The sequence below is a fragment of the Panthera leo genome, chromosome D4 (assembly GCF_018350215.1).
Source record: "Panthera leo isolate Ple1 chromosome D4, P.leo_Ple1_pat1.1, whole genome shotgun sequence".
Classification (NCBI taxonomy): domain Eukaryota; kingdom Metazoa; phylum Chordata; class Mammalia; order Carnivora; family Felidae; genus Panthera; species Panthera leo.
This window is the reverse complement of record NC_056691.1, coordinates 89101522-89116575: the sequence shown is the minus strand read 5'-3', so window position 1 is coordinate 89116575 and position 15054 is coordinate 89101522. Positions and strand designations below refer to the sequence as shown.

The 15054-nt window shown below is 49.1% G+C and overlaps 1 protein-coding gene across 1 annotated transcript; it reads right to left on the bottom strand.

Annotated features, from left to right (window-relative positions):
- Positions 1–1188: 1188 nt before the first annotated feature.
- PRRT1B (proline rich transmembrane protein 1B) lies at positions 1189–4043 on the bottom strand. Its single transcript, XM_042912125.1, is given in 4 exon segments — positions 1189–1338; positions 2407–2550; positions 3278–3765; positions 3971–4043. Coding segments are annotated over 4 exon segments (855 nt in total).
- Positions 4044–15054: the final 11011 nt, after the last annotated feature.

Here is a 15054-nt window from a genome sequence, read left to right as displayed (position 1 = left end):
GCGTGGAGGGAAGCCGCGGCGGGGCCCCCACTCCCTGTTCCCTAAGCCCCTTCCTCTGCAGATGGCTCGAAACCTTGTTGGAATGGAGGGCCATTCTCAGGACCACAGCTGACTGGACCGGTGTACCAGGCATGACGCAGGGATACCGACATAGAGCTGTCTAGGCTGTCTGGCACTGTGCTCCCCAGTCAGGGTGCCCTTACCACACAGGGCCCAGTTGATCCTCCGCAGGTGGGCGATAAAGTTGGGGGCAGAAGGAGTGAGCAGAAAATGCACATTCCAAAAATGCTGCAAGACCACAGACAGAGATAGTGGGCCCAAACCAGGAGACAGGAGAGGAGACAGAAGCTTCTAGTGAAGCAGCCCCAGGAGAAGCGGGGGTAGGGAGAAGCGGCATCACATCTCAGAGGGGCCACACGACGTGAGCGACAGACGGGCCCTTGACGGAGCTGCCTTTGTGCGAACAGCATCCCTGGGAGGGGTAGGCGTGGGAGCCCCCAGAGGCCGGCTGTGGACAGATGTGCCGCTCGCCCTGAAACTGAGCCAGGAAGTAGCAACACCCGCCCGGCAGCTTGTTGTTTATTGACCAGACACGGTGGCCTTGGTTTCTGGACATGGAGTCGGCGTGAGAGAGCCTGTCTCCTAGGAAGGGGCCAGGGCTCAGGACAATCAGCCAGGAGCGACGAGGAGAGGGATGACGCCACACTCAGCTCCCCGACAGGGAAAAGGACACACCAGCAGCTTTGCCCCACGGACACCAGGCTGGGCTGGAGGTGGGAGGAGGCCGGAGTTTGCAACGTCCTTCCAGATGGCTCCGAGGACGAGAGCCCCGGTCCCTTGCGTGGTCTGCCGGGTGTAAGGTGAAGGCAAGGGCCATGGGGGCCCAGCCAGCCCAGTCCCAGAAAGACCTCGGGAGGAAGCACAGGATGCGGAGCTCCAGTGGGCCCCCGTCCCACCGCTGGGCCTGGGCCCTGGAGCCACTCCGGTGTAGGACGCTGCCTGAGGACACCCGTAGGGGCTGAGGCCCAGCCACAGACGTGCCAAGGGCTGCAGACCCCACCTTCTTCTGGCCCTGGGGCCCCTCTGGAAGCAACAGATGGCCACTGGCAGGGATCAAAGTCCACAGGAAGCGTCTGGCCAGGCTGGGTGTCCTTGTGCATCCAGGCATCTGAAAGGAGCCAGCAGCCCTCAGGGGAGGTACAGGGCCACGACCACGTAGATGACCCAGCTGGTGGACACAAAGACCCCAAAGAGCAGGCTGAAGAGCACGAGCGAGCGGGCCTTGCGGGAAGCCTCCTCGGCCCGGGCCAGGTCCCCCCTGCTCAGGGCCGCGCGCGTCTGCAACGAGATGGAGGCAGGGAGTGGACGGGAGCCCCCGAGGCCCCCCACGTGCCACCAGCAGGGCCAGGCCCCAGCACACAGCCTGGAACGCGGACAGCCCGAGGGGCTCAGGACCCGCCCGGCCTCCTCACGTGAAGGAGCAGCGACAACAGAGGCCACGGGCGTGCACACTCAGCCTCTCCGACAACCCTCACGACAGCCCTGAGACCGGGGTCACTGCTGCCCCCACCGTGCAGATGAGGAAACAAAGGCTCAGTTAAGTGGCCCAGCCAGGGCCACACAGCTAGCGGTGGAGCCAGAACTCACAGGCAGGCTGTGGCCCCCAGACTCCCGCCTCCGAGCAGTCCTGAGAGCTGCCTTCTCCCCACCGTCCTGGTTTACGATGGGGGAGCCTGACCAGCGCGGGGAGGTCAGGGCCCGGCCAGGTCAGCCCCCAGGGGCTGGCCTACCCTGTTAGAACATCCTCACACCAGCGTCACCGGGTCCCCAGGGTACCCCCTGCCTGGTAACGGTCAGCGATGTCAGGAGGAAGAAAGCTATGCAGATAATGGACGGACAGAAGGACAGGTGGAAGGTGTTGGACGGACAGGGAGAGGCGGACGGGTGAGTTAATAGATGAATAGAGGGGTGGGTGGGTGGGAGGGTGGTTGGACGGAAGGAAACGGAGGGATGGGTCCATGGACGGATGAGGAGCTAGAGGGACGGGGGCGGAGGGCTACAAGAGACGAGTGGATGGACGGAGGACAGTCTCTACCCCGTCAAACACAAGCCCGCACTGAGGCAGGCAGTTCCTGGGGCCTCATCAATCATTCACACCTTCGCTGTAAACTGGTTTAGCTGACTTTTCCAGAGCGGATCTTGAGTGGCACGGGACAGAGACAAGAGAGGGGAGGAGGTGTCCATCCAAGAGGGGCCAGGACCGCAGGGTCAACCGAGCACTGTTTTCCCAATTCCTGCCCCCCTCCCGAGACACCCAGTGGCCGGGACAGGGGGGCAGGGGCTCTGTGGGCCCCGCCGGGGCTCTTCCCCCCCGACTGCTGGCAGGGCTGCCCCACCCCCACCTACCTCGTGGGAATAGACGATAGCGATGAGCCCCGTGAGGAGGCAGCAGAAGAGGGTCACGAGCACGGACTCCATCATGTAGTCCTTGGGCAGGGGCCTGTGCTCCACCAGGGGCGGGGCGGGCATGCTGGCCACGGGGCTGTTGTACTGCAGGGGCAGAGGCCGCGGCCAGTGAGGGAGCCGGCCCAGCCTCCAGACACCGCAGTGAGGACACGGCCACGGGGGCCACCGGAGGGTCCCCCCGTCCACCCCCGACTCCCGCCCAGTGAGGCTGTGGGTCACCACGGGGCCGGGTCAGGGTCCTCGCCTGCCTTCTCCGTTTGCACTCCCTGGCTCCCTGGCCCCCAGGAGTCCTGTCACTTGTGCCCTCCACCAACTGCTCAGTCCAGGGTGAGCCGTGGTGGTGCCCCCCTGTCCTGACTGGGCTCCCCACCACCAGGGAGCTCTAAGCTCTCCTCCATGGGCATCCCAGGATTTTTTGGTTTTTCTACAAATCTCACCCAGTCATCTCCCACCCAAAGGCCCCAGGGCCCTCACAACGGACCCCACCCCCCCACCCTCCTTTCTTCCCTGAGTCGACCACCATCATTCCCAGAACAGCCGGGCCTGGCCACCCCCTACCCTGTGCCCAGAGCACCCCTCCTCATCCCTCAGAACTCAGCTCAAAAGCCCCCACCTCTGGGAAGCCTTCCAGGCTTGCCCACCCCCCAGGCTGGCGTGACCGTCTCCTTTCCCTCATCTGGGCACCGAAGCCCCTCTGCAAGGGTCACTTATGGTGACTTTTGGTCACCTGCGTGCCCAACTCTCCCCACCCTCCACCCCCACTGGGGAGGGAGGAGGGGCAAGAGAAGTGAGACGGTGCGACAGGGGAGACCCGGGGTCAGGGGTACACGGCACTCACCACCGGGAACGATGCAAAGAGCGGTGGCACGGCGGGTGCGGGGTACAGGGGCGCGGCCGGTGGCGGCGGGTACAGGGCCTGGGGCGAGGGGCCAGGCTGGAAGAGGACGGGCCCCTGCGGGAAGGGCGGGTAGAGCAGGTGTACTGCCTTGGGGTCCGGCGGTGCGTAGGGCGGGGGCTCGCCCACGAAGCCGATGTTGGGCACCCCTCCGACGGCCACCTTGGGCCCCAGTCTGGCCTCGCCCGTGGCCTCGGCCTCGGGAGGGGCCGCCGTCGAGGCCTCGGCCTGGGGCTCGGCCCGGGGCTCCTCCGGGGCCGGGGAGCTGCCCGCATCCACGGCCACTTCCTCGCTGGGCCCTCCGTCCTCATCCAGGAGCTGCGGGCGGCGCGGGAGCTGGGGCAGCGCGGGGCCGCGGGGATCCTGGGGGGCTGCGGGGCCGCCGCCCCCTTTTGCGTCCGCTCCTGGGAAGAAACGCCAGGGACAGTGAGCAGGTGGGACTCCTCCCCGTGAGCCGCAAGTCACAGCCCCTCCAGGGACAAAGTCACAGCGATGCTGCCCGTCCCCACCCCGCACGTGCCCGCACTCAGGCCTCTCCCGGCTGGGCTGGCTGGGCGCTGGAAGGATCCACCCGAAGTGGAAGGGTGAGACGAGAAAACAGGCGCAGACGGGAAGGGTCTCCGGGCAGCCACACGGTCAGCACAGCACCAGGCAGGGATGGGACACAGGCCTTGGTCCCCATGGCGGCCGCTGGGTCCTGCCCCCACTGCCCTGTCCCTGGAAGACCGGACCAGTAAGGATCTTAGCCCCGGAGAGCTGGTCTGAGAGATGAGCCAAGCCAGAGTCCTGGCTTGTGAGGTAGGGAAGACAAGGTGCCCCAGGGTTGCCAGGCCCGGGCTAAGGATGGACTTCAAAGAGCCAGGAGGTCACTAAGGGCCAAGTGCCAGCTGAGGCACAGAGGGAACAGAAGCCTGAGAGGGGGCAGGGAAGGGGCAGCCAGCAGGGGTGGGGAAAGCCCGCCAGCTTCGGGAAGCAAGGGTGCAGGGGCCCTGAGCCGCCTTCCAGCCCCGGCCTGGCCTTCGGCACCCACCCCGGGGACTCCTGTGGAAATCCCTAAGGGAAGGCTCACTAAAATGGAGGCAGGAGGCCAGATGGCAGAGCTGTACCCTCGACATCAATTCCAGGAACAACTGTCAGTTAGTGACAGAGCCCAGCAGAGGCACCCTCACCAGGAGACCATCGTGATCGCGGGCCCAGAGGGAAGGACGGACTCTGCATCTCCAACAAGAGACCTGCCACCCCAGCGACTCGGCCAGTGAGAAACCGCCCTCACCCTGAACTCCTTCCTGCCAATCTCCGGGTCAGGACAGCCCCTCCCAGCGTCCTCCTCCTAAAGTAATCCTCTTTGTAGGACTTGCCTGTGATTTTACCCCAGCTCGCATGTCCCAAGTTACAATTCTCTACTCTTCCCGAATAAGCCCATTTTGCTGGTAAAGTAACGGGCTGTTATTTCTGAGGCTATCACTCCAGAGGCACCCAAGCAGGTTCTACAAGTCCCGAAGGTAGCCTGCTACTCCTCAGAGCACCCTGACGGCTGAGAACCTCTAAGTCTCAGGTGGGTTCCAGAGGAACAGCCTGCAAGAGGGACCTGGGTGGGCATTCAAGGCCCCACAGCAGGGTGGGCGGCCCAGGGCCTGGCTTTGGAGGTTTACTTCCTAAGTGTTCTTAAAGGTGACAAGAGTTGGGGCGCCTGGGTGGCTCAGGCGGTTAACTGACTTCGGCTCTGGTCATGATCTCACGGTTCATGAGTTCGAGCCCCGGGTCGGGCTCTGTGCTGACAGCTCGGACCCTGGAGCCTGTTTCGGATTCTGTGTCTCCCTCTCTCTCTACCCCTAACCCACTCGCATTCTGTCTCTGTCTCACTGATAAATAAATAAACATTAAAAAAAGTTTTTAAAAATTAAAATAAAAAATAAATCAAATTCTGTGGTAAAACAGGGGCAGGTGCCTGGCTGGCTCAGTCAGTGGCACATGCAACTTTTGATCTCAGAGTCATGAGTTTGAGCCCCATGTTGGGCATGAGAATTCTCTCTCTCTCTCCCCTTCTCTCTCTGCCCCTCTCCCACCTGCTCTGTCTCTCTCTCAAGATAAATAAACTTTTAAAAAATTTTTTTAATTTTAAGTCTCTCTCTCCTATGGATGTAGACAAAGCACAAAAGGAAACCACCTGAAGACACAAAAGTGACCCAAAGCAGACAGACTGTGGAATCAAACCCCATTCGTGAGTTCGAGCCCCGCATCGGGCTCTGTGCTGACAGCTCGGAGCCTGGAGCCTGCTTCAGATTCTGTGTCTCCTTCTTCTATTTCTGCCCCTTCCCCACCCATACTCTGTCTCTCTGTCTCTCTCAAAAATAAATGATAAAACATTTTTAAAAATTAAACATGTCAGACCAGATGGACTTAGATCTACACAGAACATTCCACCCAAAACCAATAGAATACACATTATTCCCAAGTACACAAAGAACATTCACCGTTACAGAATATACGTTAGGCCACAAACAAGTTTTTTTTTTTTTAAGTTTATTTATTTTGAAAGAGAGAGCGAGCGCATAAGCAGGTGAGAGGCAGAGAGAAGGAAAGAGAGAATTCCAAGGCTCCACATCACCAGCACACAGCCCAAGGTGGGGCTCAAACTCATGAACGGTGAGATTATGACCTGAGCCAAAACCAAGAGTCAGACACTTAATGGACAAGGCACCCCCACAAACAAGTCTTAATATATTCAAGACTGTTATCTTACCAAAGATCTTCTTGAACCACAGTGGTATGAAACTAGAAAGCAATTACAGGAGGAAAACTGGAACATTCACAAATATGTGGAGATTCCACAACATGCTGCTGAACCACCAATGAGTCAAAGGTGAACTCAAAAGGCAAATTAAAAAATACCTCATGACGAATATATAAATACAACAGATTTCCTGTATGGGATCGGATGCAGCCAAAGCAGTTCTGAGAGGAAAGTTCACAGTAATAAATGCCTCATCAGAAAAACAAGAAAAATCTCAAATTAACATCCTGACTTTACAAGTCAGGGGAAAATTAGGGGAAACTAGAAGGAAAGAAATTAGGGGGAAAAGAACAAATAAAGCCCAACGTTAGGAGAAGGAAGGAAATAACAAAGATCAGAGCAGAAATAAATAAGAGACTAAAAAGGCAAGAGAAAAGATCAGTGAAATGAAGAGCTAGTTCTTTGAAAAGATAAACAAAATGGACAAACTTACAGCTAGACTCACAAAGGAAAAGACTCAAAATCAAAAACAAAAGATGTTACAACTGATACCACAGAAACACAAAGGGTCATAAAGAGACTACGATGAATAATTGTAAAAAGCCAACAATTTGACAACCTAGAAGAGATGAATAAATTCCTAGAAACATACAATCTACCAAGACAGAATCATGAAGATAGACAGAATCTGAACAGAATCATGTTCATCAAAAACCTCCCAACAAACAAAAGTCTAGAACCAGACGACTTCACTGGTGAATTCCAAATATTCAAAGAATTAATACCAATCCTTCTTAAACGCTTCCAAAAAATGGAAGAGAAGGGAACACTTCCACATTCATTTTATGAAGCCAGCATCACCGTGATATCAAACCAGACAAGGATGCCATAAGAAAAGAAAATCACAGGCCAATGGCCCAGATTCACACAGATGTAAACATCCTCAATAAAATGGTAGCAAACCAAATTCAACAATACGTTAAAAGGATCATGCACCATGTCCCAAGTGGGATGGGATTCCAGGGATGGTTCAACATACACAAAAGTCAATATGATACACTCAATACATTAACAAAATGAAAGGGGAAAAATAAAGCACAAGATCCTCTCAACAGATGCAGGAAAAGTATTTGGCAAAAGTCAACATCCACTTATGATTAAAAAAAAAAAAAAAACAACTCAACAAAAGTGGGTATAGAACACACCTCAGTATAATCAAGGCCACCATATAGGACAAGCCCACAGGTAGCATCTTACCTATTGGTGAAAAGCTGAAAGCTTTTCCTCTAAGATCAGGAACAAGTCAAGGATGCCCACTCTCACCACTTTTATTCAACATGGTATTGGAAATCCTAGCCACAGCAATTAGACAAGAAAAAGAAATAAAAGGCATCCCCATTGAAAAGAAAGAAGTTGGGGCGCCTAGGTGGCTCAGTCAGTTGAGTGTCTGACTTCAGCTCAGGTCATGATCTCACAGTTTGTGGGTTCGAGCCCCACGTGAGGCTCTGTGCTGACAGCTCAGAGCCTGGACCCTGCTTCAGATTCTGTGTCTCCTTCTCTCTCTGCCCCTCCCCTGCTCATGTTCTGTCTCACTCTGTCTCTCAAAAATAAATGTAAAAACCAAATTTTTTTAAAGAAAAGAAAGAAGTAAAACTGTCACCATTTGCAGATGACATGATATTAACAGAAAACCCTAAAATCTCTGCCAAAACACTCAGAAATAATAAATGAATTCAGTGAAGTTGCAGGATACAAAATCAAAAAACAAAAATCCATTTCATTTCTATCCACTAATAAGGAACTGTCAGAAAGAGAAATTAAGAAAATAATCCATTTTGGGGCGCCTGGGTGGCTCAGTCAGTTGGGCATCCAACTTTGGCTTAGATCATGATCTCACGTTTGTGAGTTCGAGCCCCACGTCAGGCTCTGTGCTGACAGCTCAGAGCCTGGAGCCTGCTTCAGATTCTGTGTCTTCCCCTCTCTACACCCCTCCTCTGCTCATGTTCTGAGTCTGTCTTTCAATAATAAATAAACATTAAAATTTTTTTTTAAAAAAGAAAATAATCCATTTAGAGGAGCCTGGCTGGTTCAGTTGGTGGAGCATGTGACTCTTGATTTTGGAGTTACAGGTTGGAGACCCATACTGAGTGCAGAGATTACTTAAAAATAAAATCTTAAAAAAGAAAGAAAACAACCCATTTACAATTGCAAACAGAATATCTAATAATAATAATAATAATAATAATAATAATAATAATAATAATACCTAGGAATAAATTTATCCTTTTTTAAAGTAAATTCTACCCCCAACACGGGGCTTGAACTCAGAACCCCAAGATCAAGAGTAGCATGCTCTACCAACTGAACAAGCGAGGCGCCCCTAGGAATAAACTTAGGGGCACCTGGGTGGCTCAGGGTTAAGCACCCAACTCGGCTCAGGTCACGATCTCATGGTTTGTGGGTTCAAGCCCCACGTCAGGCTCTGTGCTGACAGCTCAGAGCCCGGAGCCTGCTTCCCATTCTGTGTCTCCCTCTCTCCCTGCCCCTCCCCTGCTCACACTCTGGCTCTCTCTCTCCCTCTCAAAAATAAACAAACATTAAAAAAATTTTTTTTAACCACGAAGGTACAAGACCTGTAAGCCAAAGATGAGAAGACATCAATGAAAGAAAATGAAGACAACACAAATAAATGGAAAGCTATTCCACACTCATGGACTGGAACACTACTGTTAAAATACCCACACGACTGCCCAGAGTAACATACAGATTTAGTGTAAGCAATCCCTATCAAAATCCCAACAGCATTTCCCACGGAAATAAAGTGATCCTAAGATTTGTGTGGAACCGCAAAAGACCCTGAAAAGCCAAAGCAATCTGGACAAAGAAAAACAAAGCATCACTCTCCCTGATTTCACACTATATCACAAAGAGGTTGTAATTAAAAAAAAGGGGGGGGGGCACCTGGGTGACTCCATTGGCTGAGGTCTGACTTTTGGTTTCAGCTCAGGCCATGAGATCAAGCCCCGCGTCAGGACCCACACTCAGCGTGGAGCCTGCTTAGGATTCTCTCTTTCTCTGTCTCTCTCCCTCTCTCCCTCTCCCCCTCTCCCCCTCTCTCCCTCTCCCCCTCTCCCCCGAAAGAGAGAGAGCTCTTTCTCTCTCAAAAACAAAAACAAAAAACCCCCAAAGACCCAGACACATAGATCAATGAAACAGCCCAGAAATAAACCCATGCATATATCATCAACTGATGTACGGCAAAGGAGCCAAGAATATACAACAGAGAAATGAGCGCCTCTTTAATACATGGCGTTGGGAAAACTGAACAGCCACGTGCCAAAGAAGGAACCATCCACTCTCTTACACCACACACAAGAATTAACTCAACACAGAGTAAAGGCTTGAATTTAAGACCTGAAACCATAAAGCTTCTAGAGGAAAACATAGGCAGAAAGCTCCTTGACATTGGTCTCAGTGACGATTTTTTTGGATTAAACACAAAAAGCAAAAGCAACCAAAACACAAAGTAGCAAGTGGGACCATATCCAACTAAAAAGCTTCCCACACAGCAAAAGAAACCATCAACAAAGTGAAAAAGGCAATGTAGAGAACGGGAGGAAATACTGGCAAATCATGTATCTGAGAAGGGGTGAATATCGAAAATATGCAAACAATTCCTACAACTCAAGAGCAAAAAACATACAAGCCAAGTAAAAAACAAAAACAAAAACAAAAACAAAAAATCTTAAGCAGGCTCCACGCCCCATGCAGGGCCTGAACTCACCACCCGGAGATCAGGACCTGAGCTGAGATCAAGCATCGAGCCCGATACTGAGTCACCCAGGTGTCACCAGCAAACATTATTTAAAAAGGGAACCAAATGGAAATTTTCAACTAAAGCATATAATAATACCTGAAGTTAAAAATGTACTGGCTGCCCTCAGTAGCAGAATGGAGAGAACAAGGGGGAAAAAAGGGTCTGTGAACCTGAACAGACACTAATCCAAAGAACGGAGAGAGGACGATGAAAGGAAAAAACAGGAAAAGAACGATGCGTCAGGGGCCTGTGTGGCCACACAAGGTCTGATGCATCATCGGTCAGGGAAGTCCCAGAAGAGATTTGGGGGAAAGATATATTTGAAGTACGACATAGCTGCCAACTTCACAAGTCTGGTGAAAAACAAATTTACAGATCCATAAAACTCAGAAAATCCAGAACAGGAAGTCTGGGGGGGGAACACTCAGCCTAAATACATCATCGCGTAACTTCTCGAAACCAACGATCATAATAAAGTCTTGAAAACAGGCAGAGTAAAATGGGATCTCTCTTTAGAGGGGAACAATAATCTGAATTTCCATAAACATTCAATAGATGGCTAGGTCAGAAGACAGTAGCTTAGAGTCTGGCTTAGAGTGCCAAAAGGAAAGAAGGGCCAACCCAGAAAGTGAGACCTAAAAAAAATGTGCTTGAGGAATAAAGGTACGTACGTTTTAGCATTCTATCGTCCTATGACAAAGTAACCACAAACACAGTAGCTTAAAACCACCTGTCCGCCTCGTTATAATCACTAGGATTTAAAAAAGGGGCGCTTGGGTGACTCGGTTGGTGGGGCACCGGCTCTTGGTTTTGGTCATGATCTCACAGTGTCGTGAGTTCAAGTCCCACGTCGGGCGCTCTGTGCTGGTGGCACGGAACCTGCTTGGGATTCTCCTTCTCCCCCTGCCCCTCCCCGGCTTACGCTCCCTGTTTCTCTCGAAATAAACTTTAAAACATAATTTTAAAAAATTTTTTAAATTACAAAAACAAAAAAAAAAACAAAAACAGAGGCCAGGATGTGGAGAAAACAGACCCTTGTACGGCTTCGGTAGGAACGTAAAAGGGTGCAGTCACTGTGGCAAAACACTGTTAACGGCAGTTCCTCAAAAAGGCAAAAACAGAATTTCTAGATGATCCAATCGTGCCACTTCAGGGTAGACAGCCCAAAGAATTGAGAGCAGGGGCTACAGGAGACCTGTGGACACCCGTGTCCGTAGATGCAGTATTCACAGCCACTAAGAGCAGCGGCCCAACTGCCTGCTGATGGATGATGTTTGGATAACAAACGCAGTCCATCCATACGATGGAATATTGCTCAGCCTTAGAAAGGAAGGAAATTCGGACACACTCTACAACACGGAGTGGCCTTAAGGACATGATGCTAAGTAAAAGCAGCCAGTCGCAGGAAGACAAATACTGTGGCAGTCCAGGGATAGGAGGTCCCTAGGGTCATTAAGCTCAGAGACCAAAGGAGAGTGGTGGTCACCATGAGCTGGGGGGGGGGGGGGGGGGGGGGGGGGCGCAGGGAGCTACTGTTTTGTTTTGTTTTTAATTTTTTTTTTTTAACATTTATTTATTTTTGAGACAGAGAGAGAGCATGAACAGGGGAGGGTCAGCGAAAGAGGGAGACACAGAATCTGAAACAGGCTCCAGGCTCTGAGCCGTCAGCACAGAGCCCGACGCGGGGCTCGAACCCACGGGCCACGAGATCATGACCTGAGCCGAAGTCGGACGCTCAACCGACTGAGCCACCCAGACGCCCCACATCACAATTTTTTTTTCTTTAATGAGGAAAAAATAACCAAAACGCCCATGTGTTAGCTCACAGTTCTGTGAGTCAGAAGTCCAGGCGGCTCAATTCAGGGTTTTAAGGCCAACATCAAGGCATCAATTGCACGGAGCTTCTATCTAGAGCTCTAGGGAAGAATCAACTTCCAGCTTCATTCAAATCGCTGGCCAATTCCAGTTCTGTGGGTCTGAGGCTCTCTGCCCCCAGAGGCTGCAAACAGTCCTTCCCACGTGACCCTCTCCGTCTCTGAAGCCAGGCACGGCACATCAGATCCTTCTCATGCTTCAAAATTCTCTTTCTTTCTGCTACCAGTTAGAGAGATCTCTCTGCTTTTAAAGGACTCACCTGGTTGGGTCAGGCCTACTCAGACAATCTCTGTATTTTGAGATCAGCTGACTTGGGACTTTAATTCCATCTGCAAAATCCCATCGCAGCAGCATCGAGATCAGTGTTCCTTTGACTAGCTAGGGGAGGGGGCTCTGGGGGTCATCCTTATTGTTCTGTGTACCACAAGTAAAACAAGCTATTCTCAGATGAAACAGGGAGGAGACCTTGCCAGAGACCTTCTGGAACAGAAAGGCTGAAAGTTGTTTGGGCTGAAAGAAGGGATACCAGAAAGAGACTTGGAAATTTCGGGTGAAGGAAAAACAATTATCGAGGTAAATATAAAAGATTATTTTTCCTCCTAAGTTTGTTAATATACGTAGGACTGTTGAAAGCGAAAACCATAACATTGTATGGTGTTCTCTTTTTTAAGTTTATTTATTTGAGAAAGAGAGAGTGCAAGAGGGGAGGGGCAGAGGTAGAGAAAGGAGAATCCCCAGCAGGGATTTTTTCAAATATTACCCAAACCGGGGGAAGGGATGGGACTAGGAGGTAAACCAGAGGAGCAAAACCATAGAGAAGACAAACAGAAAACAATAATAAAATTATAGACTTGAACGCAACCATATCAATAATTACATTAAATGTTGACGGTCTAAACATTCCAATTAAATAGCAGAGATGGACAGAATAAATAAAAACCAAGGCCTACAAGGCTACCTAAAATAGACACTCTTTAAATAGAAAGACACACTAAGGTTGAAAGTAAAAGAGTGGGAAGGATATGCCATACCAACAGTAAGCAAAAAAGCCTACAGTGGATTTTAATATCAGATAGACTTCAAGACAGAGTATTATCAGTAATAAAGAGAACACTTCATAATGATAAAAGGGACAATTTGCCAGGAAGGCATGTGTGCCTCATAGCAGACCTTCAATATACATGAAACAAAAATTTAGAGAGATAAAAGGAAGAAGTACACAAAATATACAATTGAAATAAAAGATTTTAACACTCTTCTTACAGCAATTAATGGAATAACTGGACAAAACATCATTCGGGACCTAATGGATCTGACCAATGCTATAAACTACCTTGATCCAACCGCTGTTTACAGAATACAACATCCAATAATTGCAGACACTGTTCGTTTCGAGGACAAAAGGTACATTCACAAAAATCACATGCCAAGCCATCAAACAAGTCTCAATGTTAAAAAATATATATATTGAAATAACCCAAACTGTATTCTCTGACCATCCACAACAGGAGCACATTAGAAACCAGTAACAATGATATATATAGGATAATACCTAATACGTAAAAATTAAACAACATCGGGGCACCTAGGTGGCTCAGTTGGTTGAGCCTCTGACTTCGGCTCAGGTCACGATCTCGCGGTCCGTGAGTTCAAGCCCCGCATCGGGCTCTGTGCTGATGGCTCGGAGCCTGGAGCCTGCTTCAGATTCTGTGTCTCCCTCTCTCTCTGCCCCTCCCCTGCTTGCACTCTCTATGAAAAAAAAATTTTTTTAATAAAATTAAAATAAAAATTAAACATACTTGAAAAGAATTCATGGATCAAAAATAAAATCATGAGGTAAATTAGAAAGCATTTTGAACTGAATGATAATGTAAAAACAAAGTATCAGTATGCGTGAGATCCAGCTAACGCAGTTCTTAGAGGGAGACATAGAACTTTAAATGACTACATCAGAGGGGCGTCTGGGTGGCTCAGCTGGATAAGCATCCAACTTTTGATCTTGGCTCAGGTCGTGATTTTGCAGTTTGTGGGTTCGAGCCCCACATCAGGCTCTGTACTGACAGTGTAGAGACTGCTAGGGATTCCATCTCTCCCTCTCTCTCTGTCTCTCTCTCTCTCTCAGAATAAGTAAACGAACCTTAAAAAATAAATAAATGACTACATTAGAAAAAAAGAAAGGTCTCAAATCGGTCACCTAGAGTCCACCCTGGAATCTTGCTGGAAAAGGAAGACCAAAGTAAACGCAACATAGATAGAAGTATGAAACAATAAAGAACAAACATCAACGAAACAGGGGCACCTGACTGGCTCAGTCAGAAGAGCATATGACTCTCGATCTTGGGGTCATGAGTTCGAGCCCCATGTTGGGTACAGAGATTACTTTAAAAAAATGAAATATATTCTTTAAAAAAAATCAATGAAATAGAAAACAGACAATAGAAAAAATTAACAAAGTCAAAAGATGGTTAAAAAGATCAAATTGACAAACCTCTATCTAGACTTAAGAAAAAGAGGACACAAATAGCCATGTCAGGAATGAAAAAGGGGTTATCATCACAGATCCTACAGATGTTAAAAGGAAATCAGGAGAATACTACAACTTTAGGTCAACAAATCTGACAACGTATATGAAAGAAATTTCTTTCTCTCTCCAACTCTCCAAAATTGACACAAGAACAAACAGGAAATCTGAATCGTATTTCTGTTAAATTTGTTACCAAAAACAAACAAAACAAAACAAAACAAAACTCTATGCCCAGACGGTTTCACTGTTAAAGTCTATCAAACATTCAAAGAAGAAAATAACACCATTATAGTTGGGTTTTTTTAATAGACGAGGTAAGATCACTGCCAAATTCAAGAAACTGCAAAAGAAGGAATAAAACTCTCCTTGTCTGCAGATGATATGCTTGTTATGTACAGAATCCAGGAAATCGACACCAATTCCAAAAACAAATAAATGGATTTAATATGGTCAAAGGTTACAAGGTTAATCTACAGAATCGATTATGTTCTTATGCACTAGTAGCAAATAATTAAAAAACAAAATTAAAACTAAAATCCAATTCACAGTAGCACCAACATAACTGGAAAATAAGTGGGAATAAAACGAACCAATGAATTCCAAGACATCTACACTGAAAATTACAAAGCACCACTGAGAAATTAAAGAAGTCCTAAATAAATGGAAAGGTATATACCATGTTCGTTGTTCAGAACACTCAAACTGTGAAGATAACAATTCTCCCCACATTCATCTATAGATTC